The 23608-nt window shown below is 37.6% G+C and overlaps 1 protein-coding gene across 1 annotated transcript in view; it reads left to right on the forward strand.

The window, feature by feature from the left end:
• The window catches only part of USH2A (usherin), a 990439-nt gene extending 982090 nt beyond the window's left edge, over positions 1 to 8349 (forward strand). The window contains exons 70-71 of the mRNA XM_072647832.1: positions 1544 to 1765; positions 7991 to 8349. Of these exons, the coding sequence (XP_072503933.1) occupies positions 1544 to 1765; positions 7991 to 8080 (312 nt within the window). The 3' untranslated portion in view covers positions 8081 to 8349. The remainder of the gene's footprint in view (positions 1 to 1543; positions 1766 to 7990) is intronic.
• The last annotated feature ends 15259 nt before the right edge of the window (positions 8350 to 23608 follow it).

A 23608-nucleotide genomic window follows, 5' to 3' on the forward strand; every position in this document is an offset into this window, starting at 1 on the left:
CTGATATATCCGATGTGTCAAGCAATGTCACCCTCAAAAGCTACACAATGCACTTTGAGGTATCGGTGTGCTGTGCCCTCACAATGGTTATGGTGTGTATGCATGACTCTTTTGCATGGTGTGTTCATTGCACAGTGAAGGGTAGCTGAAACTCTCTGACAGCTAATCTGAGGAATCTGCCACCACACACAGCTAAGGTATTAAATACCTACTGTGTACAGAGCCCTGAGTTAGGCACTGAGGGGGGATTCCGTTTAGAAAAGAATAAGGACCTATACCTTAAAGGACATTGTTGTCATTTAGAAAGATAATACATCGGCACAGATCACTATAATAGGCAGTATGATATAATAAGTGTTATTAAGAAGTTATGAAACAAAGCCTATGTGAGGGCTATTGGGAAGTGAGCGAGGAGGTGTGATTGTGGACCTACATAATAAGGAAAGGCTTCTCAGAAGAAAATGGTGTTTGACTTGGGCTTTTTAAAGGATGCATAGGAATTGAAAAGATAGAAATAACAGGATAATAGCTGTAGAAAGGAAGGAAATAAGCATTTATTAAGCAACATGTAGCATGCTAAGTGTTCAGCTGGTCCTCACAACAACCCTGTGATGTGGGTACTATTATTATCCCCATTTTGCAGATGAGGAAACTGAGGCAGAGGTTAAATGACTTGCCCAGGGTTGCACAGCTAGTAAGTATCTGAGGCTGGATTTGAGCTCAGTTCTTCCTGACTAAAAACTTTGTTGTAAACAGAGACAGAGATTTGAAGGTGCTGATTGTGTACTTGTGTAGGGGACTAAAGTGAAGAGGAAGACAAGGAGGGATCTAGTTTGGAGAAAGAGCAAAGTCATTGAAATAGTAATAATGGAAAGGCAGGATAGTGCCAGGCTGGGGAGGGGTCCAAACCATGAATTTTACCCCATAAAAAATGTCCAGTTGGATTTCCAAGACACATTCTGGGTCCTAGTTCTAGAGAGACCTTGCCTAATCAGAAGTAAAACCTGATCTGCCATCATTTCGGAGTCTTATGTCATAGAAGAGGGAAATGGAACAAGAAACATCTTTTACACATAGCTCCTAGAAACTGAAAGACTTTTTTTTTCCCCTCATACCAACTGAAGGAAGGGCTGAACTCACCCAGCAGCCACACACGGGAGAACACTGTTAACCTTGGCATCCACTAAGACATTAGCAGCCCAAGGAGAAGGGTGCTCTAAGCAGAGAGAGAAGTGGCAATGGTGACATGCATGAAGAGATTACCTTGTTAAACCTGCAATGCAGCAAGTCTTTGTCTCTGTGGGGAACAATAGCTGGAGTTTCCCTTAATGAGTGTTCTGGGGTCTTAATGACACTTTTATCAGGCTTATAATGTGGCCATTAGCTTGTTATCTAACCTCTGTAGGAAGCAAAGTGACGGCAAGTAGAATTACATTTTCTAAGCTTTTTAGGAGGGTTCCAAGACGCAACAACAAATGATCCTTGGCGTACATGGAGGCTGCTTTCTTTTTAAGGGTATTACTAATTGAAACTTTCTTCCCAGGGATTGGCTGATACAAAGATCCCCCGGACAGGGACTCCCTTGAGTATCCGGAGCAACAGAAGCATGTCTGTCCTCTGCATCCCAAGCCAAAGCCAGATCAGTCGTACCTACTCCCAGGGTTCTCTGCATCGCAGTGTTAGTCAGCTCATGGACATCCAGGACAAGAAGGGCTTAACTGATGATGCACTATGGGAGACCATCATGGGCCATGATAATGGATTGGTAAGTTGGTCTTTTTGACTGAGTCAAGTCACCAAACAGCCCAGGAAAATGAATGCTAAACATCTGTAATCTAAGTTTGTCTGTTCATTTGTTCACATTCTTTGTTTCACTGAGTATGCCTTTTTTTTAAAAAAAAAGGTTGATATAACTTTGTGCAGTAAGGACCAATGAGGCCTTAATATTTCATCCAAAAAGATGGCTATACATCATCTAAAGGATTCTTTTTTTTCACTGTGTAGTGTAGGTCTTCTTTCACAATCAAACATTTAACCCTAACACTAATTTTCTTTTAGAGTCTAGCCAGAGTTAGGGTTCAGGTTAAACATTAAATGGACTGTTTCACTTTGCTTACCAGTGGTCTTTAGTATTGTATATTGTGGAGAAAGGAAATATCTTTCTCGGTCAGAAAACTCTTAAAGGGTTAAAAATAGTGTATCTCCAAGAGATCTTTAGAAAGTCACAGCAGATAATGGTGTTAATGCCCCCATGGGCCATGTTTAATAATTTCATTCCAATGGGTACACAGCATTAACTTCCATCAGGTGTCATTATCATTGTGGGCTCACATGACCTGAGCAATGTTAAGTATTCATTGCAGGGGCAGCAAAAGGAGGACTGCCAAAATTGATTCCAAAATGCTTGTTCCGTGGATGCCTATGACCCTTCCCATAAGGCAGAGGTAGCTAGGTAGTGCAGCGGATAGAGCGTTGGACTTGGAATCAGAGAGACCAAGTTCACGTCCAGCTTTGGATACTTCCCAGCTGTGTGACCCTGCTACTTACCTGCTATTTGCCTCTTTCCTCATCTGTAAAATGGGGATACTAATAGTACCTATCTCCTAGAGTTGTTGACCATAAAATATTTATAAAGTGCTTTGTAAATCTTAAATCTCTATTTTATGTACATATGATTTACAATTTATGTTTTATGCAAGTATAGTCCTTCCTTTGTGAATGTAAATTGGCATTGCTTACTAGAATATGTGCATGCATACACGTATTAGAAACAGCCTGGTGGCCCATCTAATATAGCCCAGTATATGGAATACTGGATAAATTGTCCAATGTGATGTAACCTGTTTTCTACACATGTAGCATATTTTAGCATTTGGAGACTGACTTGGAGCAGTTAAGACTCAAGTCAGAAACTAAGGCTAGGAGCAAGCTTAATAGCACTTTTTTTTTTCCAGTGAGTTCCTTTATGAGCTAATGACCACCAGTACAAAGAGGGAGCCCCTGAATTCTGGAAAAATTTCTCATACTCTAGTCAAAGCCATGAGAGCAGCCCAGTCTCTTTGAGAACAGCTTTATAAGTTAATCTCCACTCCTTTGTCAACCAATTACATTGCTTAATGATCCCACAACATAGATCTAGGAATGGAATTAATGTAGAATGCTTTGCTTCCCCACCAATCAGTACCATAGAATCACTGGCAAATGATGAAAACTGGGGAAATCTTTGCTGACACACATCAGAGATAGGAGCTTTTTATATAAAAAGATAAAATTGGAAAGTATCTCTGGTGCTGTCTCTTCCCTCTGAGGGGGTCTGGCATATTGAAGATTTTCAGATCTCCCATCTACAGCCAAGCAATGCTTCAATATACTGTCAAGAATATCCACCCATAGATACCATTTGCATATATAAGTATGGAGTATGAATTCTCTTTTTTCCCCCTTTCCTAATATGAATATTAGGTAGGCAGGCCATGCAGTAGAGCCTTCCTGGCCTGGAGTCAGGAAGACTGATTTTCTTGAATTCAAATCTAGCCTCAGATACTTACTATGTATGTGATCCTGGGCAAGTCACTTAACCCTATTTGCCTCAGTTTCTTAACCTATAAAATGAGCCAGAGAAGAAAGTGGCAAACTATTCCAGTGTCTTTGCCAAGAAAACTCCAAATGAGGTCATGAAGAGTTGGACAAGGCTGAAACAACTAAACAACAATATGGATATTGATTAACCACAAAATCACTCACTTAGAGAGGCATTTTGCACCTAAGTGTAGGAAATAATACACTTAGGAGAGATTTTTATTTAAGAAAAATCCTTTGGGTCTAAAAATATTGCTAAATCGATGATATGTCCACAAGTTACTGTCATGGTTCCTTAGCCTGTGGGGGTAGATGTGCTCTGAATCCTGGTTTCTTCACTAAAAACCACTTTTTTCTCCCAAAATCTTTATTATGCTGCTAATATTATATCTTTGCTGCTGTTAGATTATCTGCTAAGAGATGCCCTGACCTGACTCAATTCCTCTATCACCACACTCTTCCTATCTAATAACTGACATAAAACACAACAAACATAAATTTGTTGATACTTTACCTATGCCGTGTCCCACAAGTCTTAGTAGAGTTTTGAGCTATCAAAGTTTAAAGGTATCAAGCTTTAATAGCACAAAACCAGGCTAAAATTTTGGGGATATATATTATTTGTTACAACAGCTGTGATGAGGGTACTACAGCTATTATTATCCCCATTTTATGTATGAGGAAACCAAATTTTAGTGATGTTAAGGGACATAACCATGGTCACACAGCTAGTACTTATCAGAGGCATAATTCAAAACCAGATCATCATAATTGCACAAATAGCATTCTATCCTCTATACCAGGCTGCTTCTCATGGAGTGTAAAATATTAGTGGAAAAACATTCTTACTGTTGCTTTCCACAATGTCCATCACAGAACTACATATAGTAAGATATGTAATAAAAACTTTTCATGATATCTGTAATTAAGCAATCGGATACCAATAGTATTTATTTTTCATCATATTTCTGTTTGTTTGTGTTGTTTTTTTGTTGTTTTGTTTTTGTTTGTTTTTGGTGAAAGGCAGGTTGGTGTCCTGCAACAAGTTTTGGTCTCAATTGGGAAGACTTGGGTTCAGACCCTCCCTCAAACACATATTGTCTGTGAGACCCTGGACAAATCACTTCACTTCTCTGGGTCTAACTTCCCTGCTCCATAAAATGAGGGAAGCAGCAGAATCAATTACGGCTGAGATCACTCTTTGTTCTAAATCTATGCTCTTATAAGAGAGCAGCCATTATGTAATTAAGATCATTAAGAATCACAGAATATGGAGACCTCAGAAATAATTTAATAGTATTAATAGCTGACACCTTAAGGTTTGCAAAATACTTTGCACATTATCTCATTTGAGTCTCACAATAATCCTGTAGGTAGGTATTAATCCCTATTTTATACAGGAGGAAACTGAAGTTAGGAAAGGTTTAAGTGACGTACCTAGAGCCAAGTCCAGTACTCTAGCTACCTGGTTCAAACTGTCCTAGAACAGGAAGACCTTCTATATCATCTCCCACAATTGGTCATCTAGTCTATACTTGAAAATCTCCATTAAAAGGGGATGAGGGAACAATATCTCTTGAAATGAGAAGATTCAGATGGTCTATTGGTCTTCCACACCAGTTAGCAGAAAATTCTCTCTAAATGTGCTTTAGTAATAACCTAATATCTCCACCAGAAAGAGTAAAGACCATGCATAAAAATTAATGGAACAGAATTTTGAAGTTAGCTGACTCCTGATTTCAAGGTAACAGCAGCGCTGTGAATGGGACCTGAGCACTTCCACTTGGAGTGTGTTCTGGCAGATTCATGTGCTCTCTGGTTTTGAGTTTGGGGCTTCTTTCATTGGCATAATTGCCAATTGCTGTAATACAAGTCTGTGGAGAAAGCTGTAAGCCATGGATGAGGGTTTCTGGTTCCTCCTTATGTAAAAAAGAAATCTAGTTTCCCATATGGTTCTTAAGAGCATTCCCTCCCTTTCAATCTGTACCAGGAAGGGATTGGGGAGGTCAGAAGCTAAGGTTAAGCCCAAATGCATTTTTAAAATAATTATTTCTTTTCGGAGACCTTAGTTCTGGGTCTTTGATGAGACATTCTTATGCAGGGAGGATTCTCAAGGAAGACCAATCTGTCTGTGAGCTTATAGCTTTTCTAAGTCAGTGTATCAGTAAGTACCCCAACATATACAGGGAGGCCTGCTATCACAAATTCTTAGATCTGCATTCATAAAAGGAAAGGCAACTTTTGAGGGGTTAACAATCACTTTAATCAAGAACAAGGATCATTCAGTTAGTTCAGGGGAAAACCTGAACTTCAGAGAAAATACAGAGAAATCAAAAGTCAACAGACAGAGCTTCCAAACTGTCTGACATAAGCAATACATATATCATAAATCAACAGACAGGTCCAACTGTCTGACCATAGTTAACAGAGAGGGAAGCACCAACATCCGGGTTTCCAAAGATGGGGTGCTGCATAGGGGCTTCCCAGAGTCTCATCTGGCACACAAACCTTCTTCCAAAAGCTGAGCCCCAAAGAAAAGCTGTACTTCAGAGCTTTAGATGCCAAAGGGCATCACATCCCTTGAGAACCAGTGCCTCACTGACAAAAGGTGTGGGCCTTCTATACAACTTTTTTCTTCTATTTCATGTTTTCCTAACTAAAATCATTCACTTGGTAAAGCACAAATACATGTAGCGTACAGCATTTTGAAAGGACTCCCATTTGTCTATCTCAACAAACTTAAGGCAATATTATTATCAATTTATAACAAATTAGAATAATGAATCAGTTTTTACATTTGAGCAGTTTTGTTTTTCCAATTTGTTTAGAAAGGGAAAGGGAGAAGACAACTGAGAATTTACTAATTGAAGGAAAAAAGTATTTTGAATAGCTCATTTATCCTTGTGTTTCAATAGTTAGGTTAATTGGTAAGCATTAGACATAGAGAAATATCTATCATATTTTTCAATGCTACTGCTCAGATGTAGTTTGGTAGAACTTTTCCTTACTTATAGATGTTTGTGAGACCTCCTATTAAGACTTTTAGGGTACCCAAGCAATATCCTGGTCCTCCTCAAATGAGCAAAATTTGAGGTATGTCTTTGCTCAGTGTTCAGCACAGTGCCTGACACATAGTAGGTGCTTAATTAATGTTTACTGATGGGCTGACTACCATAGGGGACCAAGCTGAATAAGTAGTCCTCTATATGCTGTTGTGCCATTTTTTCAGTCATGTCCAACTCTTCATGATGGTTTTCTTGGCAAAGATACTGGAGTGGTTTGCCATTTCCTTCTCCAGCTCATTTTACAGATGAGGAAAGACTTGCCCAGGGTCACACAGATAAGAAGTGTCTGAGGCCACCAAGATGAGACTTCCTTACTTCAAGCCCAGTGTTTTATTCACTGAATCACCCAGCTGCCCCATTTCTCCATGTGGCAGACCTTGAAATACTTGAAGACAATGATACCACTCACAGATCTTTTCTCCACGCTCAACATCTCCACTTCCTCAATTGAATGTCATATGGTATGGTCCCTTCATCATCTGAATAACTCTCCTCTAGGCAAGCCATACATAAGCCTGATTTCTTTAATGCCCCACCTACAATGTGATATTCAGATATTAATATACTTCAGAAGTAGTCTAACCAGAACAAAGTACAGTGGGATTATCAATACTCCTAGTCTGGACAGTATGATTTTTAAAAATTTAATTTAATTTTTTAAAGACAGCCTTCTACTCTCACTCAGGCTAGAAAGAATGGGGTCTACTCATGGATGTGATTCCACTATTGGTTGATGAAAGAGCTTTGAACTGTGATGTCTTTAACCTGAGTGAGTTCTACCCTGCCTTAGGCAACATTCTGATCCTCTGTTCCTGGCGGCTTACCTTTCTGAAGTTGAACTTAGCATAGACACCCAATTGGTATGGTGCACTACAGCTCAGAATTCCAAAGTCTAAGAGATATGCCAATTTCAGTCTTCCCACTAGCTGGGGTTGCAGGTATGCACCACCACAGCTGGCCTCTGTGTTTTTCTTGATGTAACCTAAGATCTCTTTCATTTTTCAGGTTCCCCAAATATCGGAGAATCTCTCTATAAACATTTTATTGAAAATTTGGAAGCAATTACTCATAGTTTCCCTCAAAAAAAATACTTTAGGTAGACCCTCTATTACTTTCAAGCATGACTCTATACAATTTCTCTTTCCTGAAGTACTTTCCCCTGTACCTATTCACACCTTACCCATTCTTCAACGTCTAGCTCAAATCTGAAATCCTCTATGACACTCCTTTGTTTCTGATCATTCCTGCCCTTACTAGTTGTAAAAAAATACTTGACTGATTTTAATGAGTTTCATAGAATAATTAATATGCTATCACATAACTGTTGTGCTTTTTCTCCCCCCTAGTATGTGGATGATGAAGATCTGATGAATGCTATCAAGGGTTTCAGCTCCGTGACTAAAGAACATACCACTTTCACTGACACTCACCTGTAACGGATGGAGAAAATGTTCAAGATACAGAACTGAATTATAATGTGCCACACCCTAGAGTTGCTCAGCAAAGACTGACTATTTAGCCTGAGGACCTACTCCTGTGTGTCCTTTATTTCCATTAACATAATTTGGGTTTGGGTTTTTTTTTTTTGTATTTTGGGAAGGGATGAGAATTATTTGGTTGATGGTAGCCTGGCTAGGCTCAGACTAGAAATAAATCCTTCTCTTGTGTTAGTGAAATGAAGGCCAATGCCTTCTATGCATATCCACTTCAGGTCTGTGTGTTTTTTCACTGACAGAGTAATGTATATTTTTACTGGTCTAGATTTGTCACAGAAGCAGAGAAACTGCAGTAGAATTATAATTTATTTCGGTGGCTTAGTATGAAGACATTCCCAATGAAGCTGAAGCCAACATGACCCAAAGTTACCCAGGGTAAATAAAGGCAGTACAGTTTCCCTTAAGATAACGCTATCAGGGCTTTTCCCAGATGTATCTCACTCTTGTTCCTTTGGACCAAATATGGGCACCAGGAACCCCAACAACTAGTTATGATTTCTAAAACCTACCAATTTTCCCATAGTATGAATATACCACTTTCAATATTAGGAAAATCTCACATAAATTGGAGTCATGCTTCACTCAGCCTAAGTAGGGGCCCCACTGTTTTGGGCAAAACCTTTTTTGGAAAGACTTGGCTCATAGAGCTTTTTGACAGGGCATCATACAATTTATAATACATCTGCCTCTATCTCTGCTTTTAAGAATCCTTTTAAAATCTGAAACCTAAATAGCCAATTTATGCACTTCAAAGAGAAAATGAAGTGTTTCAACAGAACCACCTCTACTTGAAATGTAACCAATGTTTCTGTTTCATAGTATATCAACATACAATGTTGAGATTGCAATTAGGGAAGTTATCATAAAAATCTGACAATGTACTGAACGTTGGAGTATGCTAACATCTACAATTTAGCAGATTTCAAATGGCAACTACAGATCTGTTTGTAATATTTCATCAGCTTGATCATTGTAGGCAGAATTAAATAGAAAAATATGTGCAAACCCTCTTCTAGCTCTGAAATGAATATAATTGCTTAAATTATAGTATGTACATAAAACTAGAAGATCACCCATATGCTTCAATGAGTAACACTTAGAAAACCATTGCAATCTACCCTTTAATGCCTTTCAGAGAGGAAGTCTTACCCCTTATCCTAAATTACAAATGACATGTAAAATAGACTGTTACTATTTTCCACAGTCCTTAAAGGTTTCCATCACCTGCTCTTTATCTTGGTAACAAAGTGTTTGTTCTAGGAAAATAGGATAACCAGTTTTTGTTTTAGTGACTCGGAGAGACATAACTACTTGTGCTTAAGTTGTCAAGATCAGGGTGGGGGAAAAAAGAAAACCTTCAATCTAAGTCTCAATGATCAAAGTCTCCTAGAAAGTGTCTGGACACATCTGTGTAACTCTCGTAGTCAGATTGCAAGACTAAATGAGTGTATATTCAGAATTGGATACCTTCCAAAAATCAAGCCAGGAAAATGGCCACAATTCTAGGCCACTGAGCAAAGGCTGCTGGGTGTTAAAAGTTCTTGTGGGGAGCATTTCTTATCTCTCACATTCCCCCAGAAAAATGCAGGCAGCTTCATAATAGGTAAATGCTTGTTCTGTGATTTTTACTTTCAAACCCCCACATACTGATTGACTCTTCAGCCATGATATGCAATAAGCATTCCCAACTAGAGACATATCAAAACACAGCCTGAAACTATTGTTTGCATCAGGCTCAATTCCTTGTAAAGCCTTATTACAGCCCGAGATGGAAGACAAGGAGCTTGGAGTAGTGGCGAGAGCTTCTTTGCAGTTAGAAAGACCTGGGTTATTTCCCACCTGTGACTTGATTTGAAATGACTTCAAAATAAGGGCAACAAATACTGCTGCTATTATTGTGGTAATAATACCTATATTTCACTCAATTCTCTCTTGCATTGTGAGGAATGCATTCTCTTGGCTAAGGATGAAGAGACTCTCCCAATGCACCTTTCAAAACAGACTTTTGTTTGGCTCAAAAAAAATCACTGTTAAAACTGATCTGTGTGACCACTGACCATAGCACTTATAAAACTGTGTGGAGCACCCTCTCCTATGGGGCTCTTTTCCTGTTCTAGAAGTGTAAGGCAGCTCAACACAAAGCCCTATTCCACTTGTGTACACCATCATCACCTTGTGACACGCAGATGACTACTTTCTCTGACTCTGTTCCAGTCAATAGTTAAACATTTATTAAGCACATATATGAGGCACTATGCTTAGCTCTGAGGACATGTAGAAAGGTAAAAACTATCTCTGCTCTCAGAAACTCATACTCTAATTGGAGAGACAATTCATAATAAGTACATACAAGATAATAGAGAAGAAAATGTCATCTTTGACAAGAAAACTCCAAATGGAGTCACCAAGAGTCAGAAATGACTGAAAATGACTAAAACAACCATAACATACAAGATACATTCAAAGTAGATGGAAAATAACCTTAGAGGCCATCATACCAGCATTGTTACATTTTCAAACCATGGTTTGATTTATTATTTTATTGATTATCTAGTTATGAGAAAGTGAAGGAAAAAATGTGGTGCCTTTTGGAGATCCAGCTGTTAAACATTTAATAACTCAACTTTAGTCAAAGAAGGCTTTAATACAGAAATTCTTAACCTTTTATTGTGTCAGTGATCCCTTTGGCAGTCTGGTGGAGCCTATGGACCATCTTTCAGAATATTTTTTTAAATACATAAAACTAAATACAATTACAAAGGAAGTTATATGCAATTCAGTTCAATAAACACTGATTAAGTGCCCATGTGACAGGCACTGTGCTAAGTGCCTGGGACACAAATTTTAAAAAGAAACAGTCCCCACCCTTGAGGTTGTTGTGTGTTTGTCCTCCATTTTCAAAGAGGACAATGACATCAGAGAAATGATGACATGACTTGTACTTGACTTCGTTTTGAGTGAGGGAGGGCTGTGCAAGGTCACCGACCTCACTTTCTCCTCCTGAGCCATCTGGATTTAGTGACCAGATATTCATCAGGTTGACTGGAGATGGTCCAAGAAGCACCTTGAGGTGCTTACAAGCTAATTGGAAGAAAACAACACAAAAAAAGAAGCTGCAAAGGAGGTGGAAAGGAGGCCACCAGGGAGCACCTGGTCCGGAGGGCATGGTATTCCATGGAATCAAAGCCAAAAAGAGGTGCTGATGGAAAATGAAATTACCTGAAAAGTTGTGAGCCCTCATTAAACAAAGGTTTTGGGGAGTTTAATGCTCCACCCCTCCAGTCCTTCAATCAGAAAGGGATGATTTGAGGTGTTGTCAAAACTTGAGTCAATCTGCATGGAGATGAGATTTCAGGTAATCAGCTAAGGGTGAGGGGGGCATGGGGCTCCCTGGAGTTGAAGCCAAGCAGAGCTGCTGAAGGAAAATAGAGTTAAAATATTGCTTTTAAATATTAGAACACAGATACTAAAATACTTCTAAACAAAGGTCATAGACCCCAGGTTAAGAACTCTACTCTAGTTTGGAAGACTACAGAAGACCTCTTGCAGAAGGTGGTATCTGAGCTGGGTCTTGAAGAAAGCCACAGAGTCTTAAGAGTGGGTGAAAAGAAGGGTGTGGAAGAGAAGCATGGAGAGTAACAAGAGCAAAAGCATGTAGACATGAAGGGGAATGTTCTATGTGAGAAATGAGTAGCCCAGTCTAGCTGGGTCCTCGAGTGCGTGAAGTATAAAAAGACTAGAAAGTTAGGGGCCAGGTAGTGGAGAGCATGCCATGGACTCTACATTTAATCCTGGATGTAACAGGGAATCACTGAAGTTTGTTGGAAGGAGTCCAGGAAGGATGTGGGATTGCACAGGTGGACCTATACTTTAGAAGAATCACTCTAACAGCTGTATAGAGGATGAATTAGAATGGGAAAGAAACTGAAGCTGAGAAATTACTGCAGAAAGTCTAGGTGAGGGGTGATAAAAGCTTGAGCCAGTATGGCAGTTGTGTGAGTGGTGAGGAGACGATATGAGAAATGTTGTGAAGGTAGAAATAACAGAATTTGGCACCTGATCAGCTATTATGGGGCAAGCGTGAGGAGCCATGGATGACACCAAGGTTATAAGCCTGGGGAACAGGTGGGTTTGTGGTATCTTTTACTTTTTATGCAGCTACACGGCACATTGGATAGAGTACTAGACCTGGAGTCAGGAAGACTCAAGTTCAAATTTGTCTTCAGAAACTAGTTAGACCCTGGGTAAGTTACTTGTCTACCTCAGTTTCTCCAACTGTAAAATGGGCATAATAGCATCTCCCAGGGTTGTTGTGAAGATCACATGGGATATCTGTAAAATACTTGGCATAGTGCCCAGAACATAGTAGGTACATAATAAATGCCAGTTCCTTTTCCCCTCTTCTAGTCTCAAAGTACCTTAAAATACTGAGTTCTATAATTTATAGGATAAGAGGTATATGAAATAACTTGTATTTTTTTCACAAACTTCAATAAAATTGATTTATTAAATAAAATGGATTGATATGCATGGTTATCAGAGTTATCAGTATCAATGGAAAATTTTACCTTCTTTGAAAGTAACTTCATTATCACTATATTGCTTACATTATATATACAAAAGGAACTATGTGACTTGATTTCAGATCTTCCTGATTTTAAGCTGGTCTTTCTGCTATGCCACAATGCCCCCATATAGCATATGAATTATTAGAAGTTTCTTTTCTTTCTGAAGATAGGTATCCCCTATTTCATCTGGTTTGGGAGTTCAGATCTGACCTCACTGCTGATCAGCATGGAAGTTTTGATCTGCTCTGTTTCCTACCTAATCTGCTTTGTCCTTACTTTGATACCTTAAAGGGTCTCTACTCTTGGGAACTCACCATATAGGTGATTGACTAAACTGAGGACAACAATCATCTTTAGTCGTACTGTAGCTCAGAATTCCCAAACTCAAGCAATCATCACTCTCAGCATTCCCAGTGGTAAGGACCATAGATATTTATTTCCAGTACAAAGATGGCATAATGGAAAACAAGATATTCTACTAATAGTCTGATTAAAAAAACCCTAGATTCAAATTGTGCAATGTTGTCAACAAATATGGAAATAATTTGTTATCTTCATTTACAAATGATTTCTTTAATAAATAGTAGGACAGCCCATTAAAAATATGTCAAAATGCATTACGGAATGACAAAGGGTGCTATCTACCAACTGTGCAAAAAGAAGGTTGTCCTGGCCACAGTTTATGTATAGGATGGCATAATAACTCAGTAGATCAGTTTAGTTTATTTTCTTAAATAGTAACAAATTGACAACATATAGAAATAGAGAAAAGAGACATTTTGTTTGTTAACACTTAAAACTTTTTGCTCAGTTTTGAATCATAGCCCCATTATCTTCAAAAATCAGAAAAACAGAAATGATTCTGTTTAAAATAGATGTGAACCTAACAGAATGAGGATAGAGCTCAGAAGCACTTCTCTTACCTACTGAGGAAATGACTTTTAATTGATTTGAGGAATTCTTTCCTTTATACCATCTAATTAGCTCCTGTTCCTTCAAAGTAAAACACTACCCTCTTCATCTAGTGGAAACTTAATTACACAATTCTGAGTGGATACTATGTGATGTTCAAGGTCTAAAATTTGTGATTTTTATGCTTTCACACAAACTTTGAAATAAGCGTAAAAATGATGAAAAGTACAGAAAAATTCCATTACATTCATATACCACAGTTCATTTAGCCCTTCTCCAATCAATAAGTAGGCAAATATTTTGTTTACAATTCTTTGCTATCACAAAAAGGCTAGCTATAAATATTTTGGTGAACACAGGGACTTTCTTCTTAATAGCTTTCTTCAAGTAATGGTATCTTTGAGTCAAATGGTATGGACATTTTAGTCACTTTACTATAAAATTTCTTTCCAAATTGGTTGTGCCATTTCAAAGCTCCACCAACAATGCAAGTGTGCTTATCATCCAAACAATTCCTCCAGCATTGATTATTGACATTTTTTCATTATTGTCAATTTACAAAGTGTGAAGTGAAACCTCAGGGCAAATATGATTTGTGTTTATTTTAACTGGAATATTTTCATGTGGTCATGAATATTTTGCAATATTTATGAGAACTGTTTTCTGCTTTATATTGAATATCAAGCCCTTATCAGGGAAATTTGATACATAGATTATTTTTTTCCATTTGACTTCTTTTCTTATCCTAAATGCATTAATTTTGTCTGTGCAAAATCTTTTCCTCTTTCATTTAATTAAAGTTAACTATTTCATCTTTTACTATTACCATGATGGTTTGGTTTGGTTTGGGGTTAACATCTCCTACCCGTTGCTGTGAGAGGTTTATATGTTATTCTTCTATTTTTTTAATAGTAAAAGCTTTAATATTAAGGTCAGACATCCATGTATGTATTGTAGAACATAATGCAAAGAGTTGGCCTTAGCCTAATTTCTGCCAAACTGCATTCATTTTCCCAGTTTTTTTTTTTAATCACAGAGTCCTTTCCTAGGCAACTGGTTTTTTCTCTGCTTAATGAACACTAGGTTTATTGAGTTCCATTGTTTCTGATTCTTCTTTGTTCCACTGATCTATTTTGTTAATTTTCAACAAACATGAAGGTTTTTCATGTCTGCTGCTTTATAATAGAGTTGAAGTTCTGGATGTGCTATTCTCTTCTCCCTTACTTCTCTTTATCATTTCTCCTGTCGTTCTACATTTTTTTTCCTAAATGAATTTTATTATTTCATCAAGTTCTGTAAAATATCCCTCTGGTAATCTGAATGGGATAGCATAGAAAGTATAAATTATATTTGGCAATATTATCATTTTCATTATATTGACATGGCCCAGTCAGAACATTAAACACTACTCCAGCTATTTAAATTTTTTCATTAAGGAGCATTTTAAAATTGAATCTGTACAAGTCTTTTGTGTACTTTTATACATGGACCCCTCCAGATATTTTATGCATTTTTGTAGTTATTTCAAATAAGATTTCCCTTTCTATAATTACTTCTTCAATTTTGTTCCTGTTATAGGGTAAAAATGCAGTTAATTTTTTGAGGGCTTATTTTGCAGCCTGCAATGTTACTTTAGATATTGTCTCAATTAGTATCTTTCCTTATTCTCTGGGATTTTTCATTGTCTCACCAGCAAATAGGAGTAGCTTTATATACTCTTTACCTATCCTTATACTTTCTTTCTCACTTATTACGGTTGCAAGAATATTTAAAATTATGTCAATAATATTGTGGAGAGCACATCCTTGTTTTCTACCTGTATTCATTGGACAGGCTTTTAGTATATCCTCATCACATGTGATGCTTGTTTGTGATTTTAGATATATGCTTTTAATACAAAAGGGTCCCTCTATCCTTATACTTTGTAGGGTTTCTAGCATAAATGTGTGCTGTATTTTGTCAGAGGCTTGTTTTTCTGCATCTATTAGGATAATCATGTGGTTTGGGGATGTTTTTGTATGACTAATTTGACTGATTACTTTCCTAATGGTGAACCATCACTGCATCCCTGGTATAAATCAAAATTGGTCATAATGAATGCTTTCTTGGATAAAATGCTGTTGTCTGACAGGACTTTGTCTAAAATTTTTGAACTGATATTAATGTGTTCCATCCTTTCCTGGCTTACGTATTATGACTACATTTGTTTCATAAAGGGATTAAAATAGAATAGTTTCTTAATTTATGAGAATTTGTGCAGTATGGGCACTGATTTTGAAAAGTTTGATAGAGTTCTCCCATGAATACATTAGGATCAAGAGGGTTTCCTCCCCCTTTGCCTTTTGAAAATTCCTTTAGAGTTAGGTTCTATTTCTGTTTCTGAGACTGGGTTATTTAAGATGTGTTCTTCTGATAGTTTGGATATTTCATATATTTTTAAAGTATTCCTCTATTTCTTTCCTGTTCTCAAATTTATTACATGACTATGCCTAACAGATTCTGATTATTTTTTCTTCTGATTTGCTGTAATTTTACTTTCCTTATTTGCTATTTCATTGAGATGACTTTCCATCTTTCTAATGAGATCAGCTAAAGGTTTGTCAATTTTATCAATCTTTTCAAAGAACCAACTTTCAGTTTTATCTGTCATTTATATTTTTGTTTTTACTATTGAGTGGGATAGGTTCAGTGAAGACTTCTCAGATTGTAATTCTTCTCCCAGGGGTGAGGTAAAACTGAGAGGCTCAAGGTCACTATATTTTTAGAACAGAATAATTCCATATAAGGATATAAAACTATGTAGTACATTAGGGTCTCAATGACTGGATAAAGTTTACCTAATTCTTCAATGTCTTCATTTCAAAAGGGATTGGTTAGATTTCGTGTCTAGAATGTAAAATCATGTTCTCAGCTAATGAGAATAATGGTCAGTCGGGGGGAGGGACTTGCGTTAGAGTCTATATAAATCACTGCCTTTTCTTTGTCTTCAGCTTTCCTACTCCAGGTGAACTGCTGTAGGATTGTCCAGATTCTCGAGAATCGAATAAATCTCTTTTCTGTCATCACTTTGAGAGGCCTCTGAGTAATTGATTTATGTAGGGACCTGAGCCATCCCACACACTATTTCTTCTCTAACTTTTATTAACTTATCTTTTGTTCTGATTTTAGTTTCATCTATTGGCTTTCTAATTTTTTCTTTAATGCATGTTCAGTTCATTAATCCTTTTTCTATTTTATTACTCTGTGTTTGTAGGGAATAAGATTTTTTTCCTGGAGGACTGTATTAGCTACATCCCAGAAATGCTGGTACATTATTTCATCCTTATCATTTCCTTTCACTGAATATTGTTCCTATTGGGGCAGCTACATGGTGCAGCGGATAGAGCACCAATGCAGGAGTCAGGAGGATCTGAGTTCAAATCTCACTTCAGACACTTGATACACACTAACTGTGTGACCTTGGGCAAGTCACTTAACCCCTATTGCCTCATCCTGGGTCATCTCCAGTCATCCTGATGAATATCTGGTCACTGGATTTGAGGGGGTTCAGACTCTGGGAACTTCCTTGAGCTCCCCTGGAATTTCCTCACTCAACCTGGCTTTTCATACTCAAATTGAGCTCTCCTGGTATCTCCCCACAGAATCTGGCTTTTCATACTCAAATGGAGCTCTCCTAGTATCTCCCCACAGAACCTGGCTTTTCATACTCAAATCTATGGCCATTGTCTGTTACCTCTTGATTGCCCCACCTGCTTCCCACTTAGGCGCCCCCTAGTCTGATGTCTCTTGATTGCCTCCAGCTGTTTCCAGCCTTTGATTCTCCTGGGATTCCCTTTTAGAATTTCTTCTCAGAACCTTCCCTAGAGCCCTTCTCCCATCACTCTAGACTACCAGACCTTCCCCCCCACCATCCCTCCTATAGTCTTTTCTGTATTTAAGTTCCATCTTGCCTCCATGAAGGCGCTCAGATGCAATCCAGTTCACTGTCTAGCTGAGATTCTATCGGCCCGCTTGTGAATACAAGCGTCACAAATGCTTAGGCTCCTTGAGAGGCAACCCAATTTGGCGAATCTTTAATAAACTTTGTTTTCTTTGGCTTTAAGAAGGCTTGAGTCAAATTCATGTGAGCACGACCCTGTCAGTATTTTGGGGTCCCTGAGCACCCCTCAGCCTCGTCAGATTCAGATAGCTCTGGAGGAGAAGTGAGGCTGGTGACCTGCACAGCCCTCTCTCACTCAAAACAAAGTCAAGTGCAAGTCATGTCATCATTTCTGTGATGCATGGCCTTCTCTGGCAATGAAGGATGAACACACATTGCTTCTACAATATGTCTATAACCCACTCATTATTTAAGATTTTATTAATTCTCCATTGGATATGTCATTTGTAATTACTAATTTTAATAATCTGTTGATAATTATTTTTGCCTTTTAATGTTTTTGTACCCTAATACAAGGCCTAATTTTTGTAAAAGTTCCATGTGGCGTTGAGAAATACATTCTTTTGCAGTTTCATTTAGAGGACAGTCTAAGTCTTTAAATTCTAGTTTCTCGAGTATCTTGTTCAGGTCTGTACTTTCGCTTTGTTTATTAGATGTATACAAAACTTAGCAGGAATCTTCTGCCACTATTGTATTACTAAGTATTCTTATTGCCCAGATGTTTACAAATTGAATACAAAAACTGGAACATTTAAATTTGATAGTTATTACTTTGTAATCTCTTGTTCATTTTAGCATAGTGTCCTTGTTAATCTATTCTTTGTTTTTTTTAATGTTTTTGCTTTGCCTGATAACGTAACTGACTCCCATTTTTCTGGATTAATTTGATTCAGTTAACTTTTTTCCATCACCTCATTTTTATTTTGTATATATCTGTTTTTAAAGTAGATTTTCGTTTTCTTTTCTTACCAAATTTGTTACTTTTTCATTTTATTGACACTCTACTCATCTGAATGTGTGAGAGTTAAGAATATATCTTCTTTCATTTGTCCCTAATACACTTTTTTTCAAGTTATGGTATTTTCTATTCCATTGTAAACAAGGTACTCAAGGCATTCAGATGCCTTCTAGCACTATCTTCTCATTCACCTGTGTCACATAATGAAATATTTCTCCTTATCAAGGCTAACTCCTATAATTATTTAGACAATCCCATCCCACCCATCTCTTGTAGCAAATTTCCCCATTATCCCCATTATTTCCTCCAGGTATTTTCAATCTCATTCCCTATGGCTTACAAACTCATGTTATATATCCCCCCTCCTGAAAAAAAAAAAACAAAACTTTACTTAATCCTTCCGTCCCCACTATAATCCTGTATTTTATTCTGCCCTTTGTGGCTAAACTCCTCAAAAAGGCCATCTACTGTACCTCCACTTTTTCTCCTCTTACTCTCTCCTTAACCCCATAACAATCCAGATTCTGACCTTATTTTGCTGAAACTGCTCTCTAATAATCTTTTATTTGCCAAATGCAGTAGCCTTCCCTCATTGTCAGTGATCTTTCTACAGCCTTCACACTGTTGATGACTTTCTGTACCCTGATACTCCCTTCTTTTTAGGGTTTCTGGATACCACTCTCACCCTATTTTCCTCCTCTTCCCATCCAGGTGCCCTCCAGCCACAAGAGTGTCCTTTTGTTTTTTCTCTCTATAGTACTTTACTTGGTGATCTTATCAGCCATCTCAATGATGTCAATTCTCAAATCTCTCCATCCTGCCCTAAAATCTCTCCAGTCTCACATTTTCAACTACCTTTCTGATTATCTTGAACTGGATGTCCAGTAGACATCTTAAACAAAACATGTCCAAAATAGAACTTATTATGTTTCCCCCTAAAATACCCCACCTCCCCAGTTCCTCAGAATCACAACCTGAGAGTTATTCTTGACTCCTCATGTTTTCTTACCTTTCATATCCAATCTGGTGCCAAGTCCTGTTAATTTCACCTTTGCAACATCTCCCAAATGTTTACTTCTCTCCTCTGACACAGTACCCATTCTAGTATAGGCCTCCATAACCTCATGACTGGACTACTGCAATAAACTGCTGGTGGGTCCACCTGCTTCAAGTCTCTCCCCACTCCAATCCATCTTCTACTCATGTGACACTCACCCTACATTCAATTTCCAGTGGTTCCCTAGTAGTCTTCAGGATTAGATTCGAAATAATTTGGCATTCAAAACCCTTTTTATATCCTTCTTTTACTTTTTTTCCAATCTTCTAATATATTAATGCATATCACATAATCTTTGATCTAAAAACACTGGCTTCCTGACAAGACACTCCATCTCTCAGCTTCAGGCATTTTCTCTGGATGTTTCCAAAGTCAGTGACATTCTCCCTGTGCCCTGCCTAATGACTTCCCTAGCTTCCTGTCCTACCTAAAAACTCACCTTTTATTTTAAGCCTTCTTAATTCTAGTGCCTTAATTACTTCCTCTTTATTCTGTGAATAACTTGCTTGTATCTATTTGTTTACATGTTGCCCCCCTAGAATTTAGCACAGTGATGGTACTTACTTAGTAGGGCTAAAAATGTTTATTGACTGAATACTCTCTTCAGGTATTTTAGTTTATTTTTAGGGTGACTTTTCCCATCATCTCTTTCCCCCTCATTCTAGAGTTTTCCCCTTCTGTTTGTTATTCCTTTTCCTTTGGAGTTTTTCTTTTTATTTTTTCTCCTTGCTCGCTTTATTTAATTCTTCCCTTCTCACTTGGTAAAGAATTTTCTTTCCTTTTCTCTTCATTATTTTGTCAGTTATTTTAAAATTTCATCCTTTGGACCTTTTTCTGGAAAAGATTTCTTTCTCTCTCATCATTTATCTTCCCGTTCTTTAACGCGTGATTGATTCTTTAATGCATGGCCCTTATGTTTATTCCTTATTTAGTTTTATATTCTTTGCATTCCTCATGAAATTAAAATTTTGAGTTCTCCCTTCTAAAAAGTTTCTATTATTGTTATTGCCTCCTAGAGCTTGTCCCTTTTGTTTTCTTAGAAAAAAAAAATTCTGTAGGTGAGAGGATTCTGTCCCATGGTATAATTCTTTCAGTGTCCTTGATTATACAGTTATTAACCTTTACCCTCCCTTTAGTTACTTTTTCCCCACTTGTTTCAATATCTCTTTCCTGGGTTGATTTTCCCCCACTCCCATGGTCAGTTACCCACCAGGAGCTGTTTTCCCTTCTCCTGAGGCAGGATAGTGGTCTCTAAAACAGCAAATCCCTACAAATAATACCTATTGTAAGGTCCTCATGTTATTTTAGGGAATATCTCTCTCCACCCAAAAGAGCATTCATCTATGATCCTCTCCCACCCCTGTAACAGGGTTCCCTCCCCCTTTTAAAACCCTTCCTTTTGCTGCCTTGCACATTCCCCTGTAGGGTCTCTTTTGGGAGACTACAGTAATTATTTTACCTTTATTGCTAGCATGTGACTTGATTAGTGTAAATCACATTCCCTTCTATTTTCTTCCTCACTTCTTTCTTTTTAAGCAACCTCCCATTTTGTAATTTAGTACCACAAAAACAAAACAAAACAAAACAAAACCAATTCACCTATATGCAGTTTGTTGTGAGCTTTAGTCCATGATGTTTCATACTGTTTTGTCCATCACCACTTCCATTGTACTTCTGCTTTCACTCCTGTCTGTATTTATATGTAGAAGTCTCTGAATGTTCTCTGTTGTTATTTTGTTGTTGTCCTTGGTTGCTATATTAGCTTACCCTTTCTTCTATTTCTGCTGTCTTGACATGTTTGAAAAGCAAATAATCTTTGGGTACGGTTTTCTGTCTATTTTAGTGTATGTTTACTCCTAAACATCTACCTTATTTCATATAGTTAAGCTCAGATTTTCACCTTGACTGCATATTCAATTCCACTGGTCTTTGGAACACATTACCGTATCCCCTTCTGTGTATTTCTGAAGGTCAAGCAATAGTCATCTTATTTTAATTTTCTTTTGTATTTGAAGGCCATCATTCTGACTTCAGAATCTGTTATTTCTCAAAGGAATTATAAAATTCAACCACTGTGTGTCTTAAGAGTGTGCAGCTTTTGATTAGTACTTCATTTTCTATGTTCAGTTCTGTTGTTTTACTTCTTGTGTTATGGTGGTCAAATTTTTTGATTTGTCATGTTCTTCTGTGAGACTTATAATCCTTAAATTGTTTCTATGCACCTTGTCTTCAAGATCAGTGTTTTGATTAGATGAGTAGCGTGATTTTTTTTTATATTTCTTTTCTTCCAGATTGTCCCTTATTTCAGTGTATTTGCATTCCAAAACAGTTATTCTCTTTTTGGGGGGTGAGACTTGCCACTGTGGATTCAAGGTTTTCTTTTCTGCCTATTATTTCTACTGGTGGAGCATAAATTCTACTCTCATTTATATTTTTCTTTTAAACCACTCAGAAGCATGTTGTAGCTTCATACTCTTAAAAATCTGCAGAGCCCTTCTTTGTCTCAACAAGTGTTGAATCATTTTCCTTTTTTCTCCAGTTATTTATTCCTAGATGTGTTTATTAGATCTACAAAGTTTACTTAACTTGTATACTAGGTCTGGAGGATAATCATCTGTTAATGTATTTACTGTTGGATTATCTGCTTATGCTCAAGATCTTCTGAATTTTCTCCTCTCTGAAATCTTTAGTAATACATATTTTTTAAAATTTTTTTCTCCCCTACTACTCACTTTGTAACTCTCTGCCCTCTGATGGTGGTTTTCCTAGGGGCTGGATCCCAAAGCACTTCAACGGCTTTCCCTACTGGGCAATTTACAGTAAATCAGCTTAGTTCTCTGCTCCACATGATTTCTGATGGGACAGACCTGGCTTGAGTTGGATGTTGGTCCCTTTCCCTTGGGCTTAGTCGACATTGGATACTAGATTTTGCAGTCTCACTAAATTTTAGCAGTTTGGATCTCTGTGGCACTAGAAAGACAGAGGGTGGCAAGGTGTGGAGCTGCATTCTGTTGCAAGTCAGTGGGTTGAGTCTGCTTGTGCATCCTTGCAACCTGGAATGTGATGGAGGAGCAGATGGTGATTGAACCTGAATTAAGCAGTAGTTCATGAATTTTGCTTTTTTGGGGTTATTGGTGACCTAGACCATTGAAATAGATGAAACTGGTTTATTTCTGGTAAAAATTTCTATTTTGGAAAGATTATAAGGATTGGTCAAAAGGTCTAGTTCTCTTGCCTTGTTGATCAAGTTACTCAGTTTTCCTCAGGCACAATTTTTATTGCTCTCCTACTTTCCTAAAAAGACAACAGAACCCCATCATAATGCTTGCTAGATTATAATGGAAAAAAACATAACTACATAGGATAAATATTACTTTTACAAATAAGGTAACCCAATCAATGTATGGAAGAGCAAAGTGCCTTTTGAAGGAAGTTTACTGTATTTTCAACTTTGGGACTTTCTGATGATGTCCCCACCCCACAGGCATAGCTTGGATCTTCTCTTTTTCTTATACATTAATACCAAGTGCCTATGTTCTCTTTTTCTTAACTATGGGGAGCAAGGATTGATAGCTAGCTGAATTCCTTTCAGGTAAGTCCCAGTCATGCAGCTATTTATGACCATACCCCTTCCCCTAGTTCAAAAATCATGATCAAATCAATTATAACAATATTCCTGCAAGAGAGGTGTCAATCTGCTTCTCTAGGATACCATTTCCTATAGCACCAGGACCAAAGTGCTCCTTCTTGGGCACCCACAGCTTATTCCCCTCTTCACCCACCATAGAACTTAAGTCCTTAGGGCAACAGCTGTCTTTACTTTTCTATCTTAGGCATTTAGATTAATACCTGACATGTCCACTAATAATTTCAGCCATATGACTGAATTTGTAGTATGAAAATAAATTTATGCTTACCTCATGTCTTTCTCCTGAGTATGAAAGATGTGCTAAGAGAAAATTTAAGGTAGGAAGAAGACAAGTAGTAAAGACAATGAGCCAGAAAAATCAGCTCTTAAATAACTAACAAGTGG

Source organism: Notamacropus eugenii, chromosome 2 (assembly GCF_028372415.1).
Source record: "Notamacropus eugenii isolate mMacEug1 chromosome 2, mMacEug1.pri_v2, whole genome shotgun sequence".
Lineage (NCBI taxonomy): Eukaryota > Metazoa > Chordata > Mammalia > Diprotodontia > Macropodidae > Notamacropus > Notamacropus eugenii.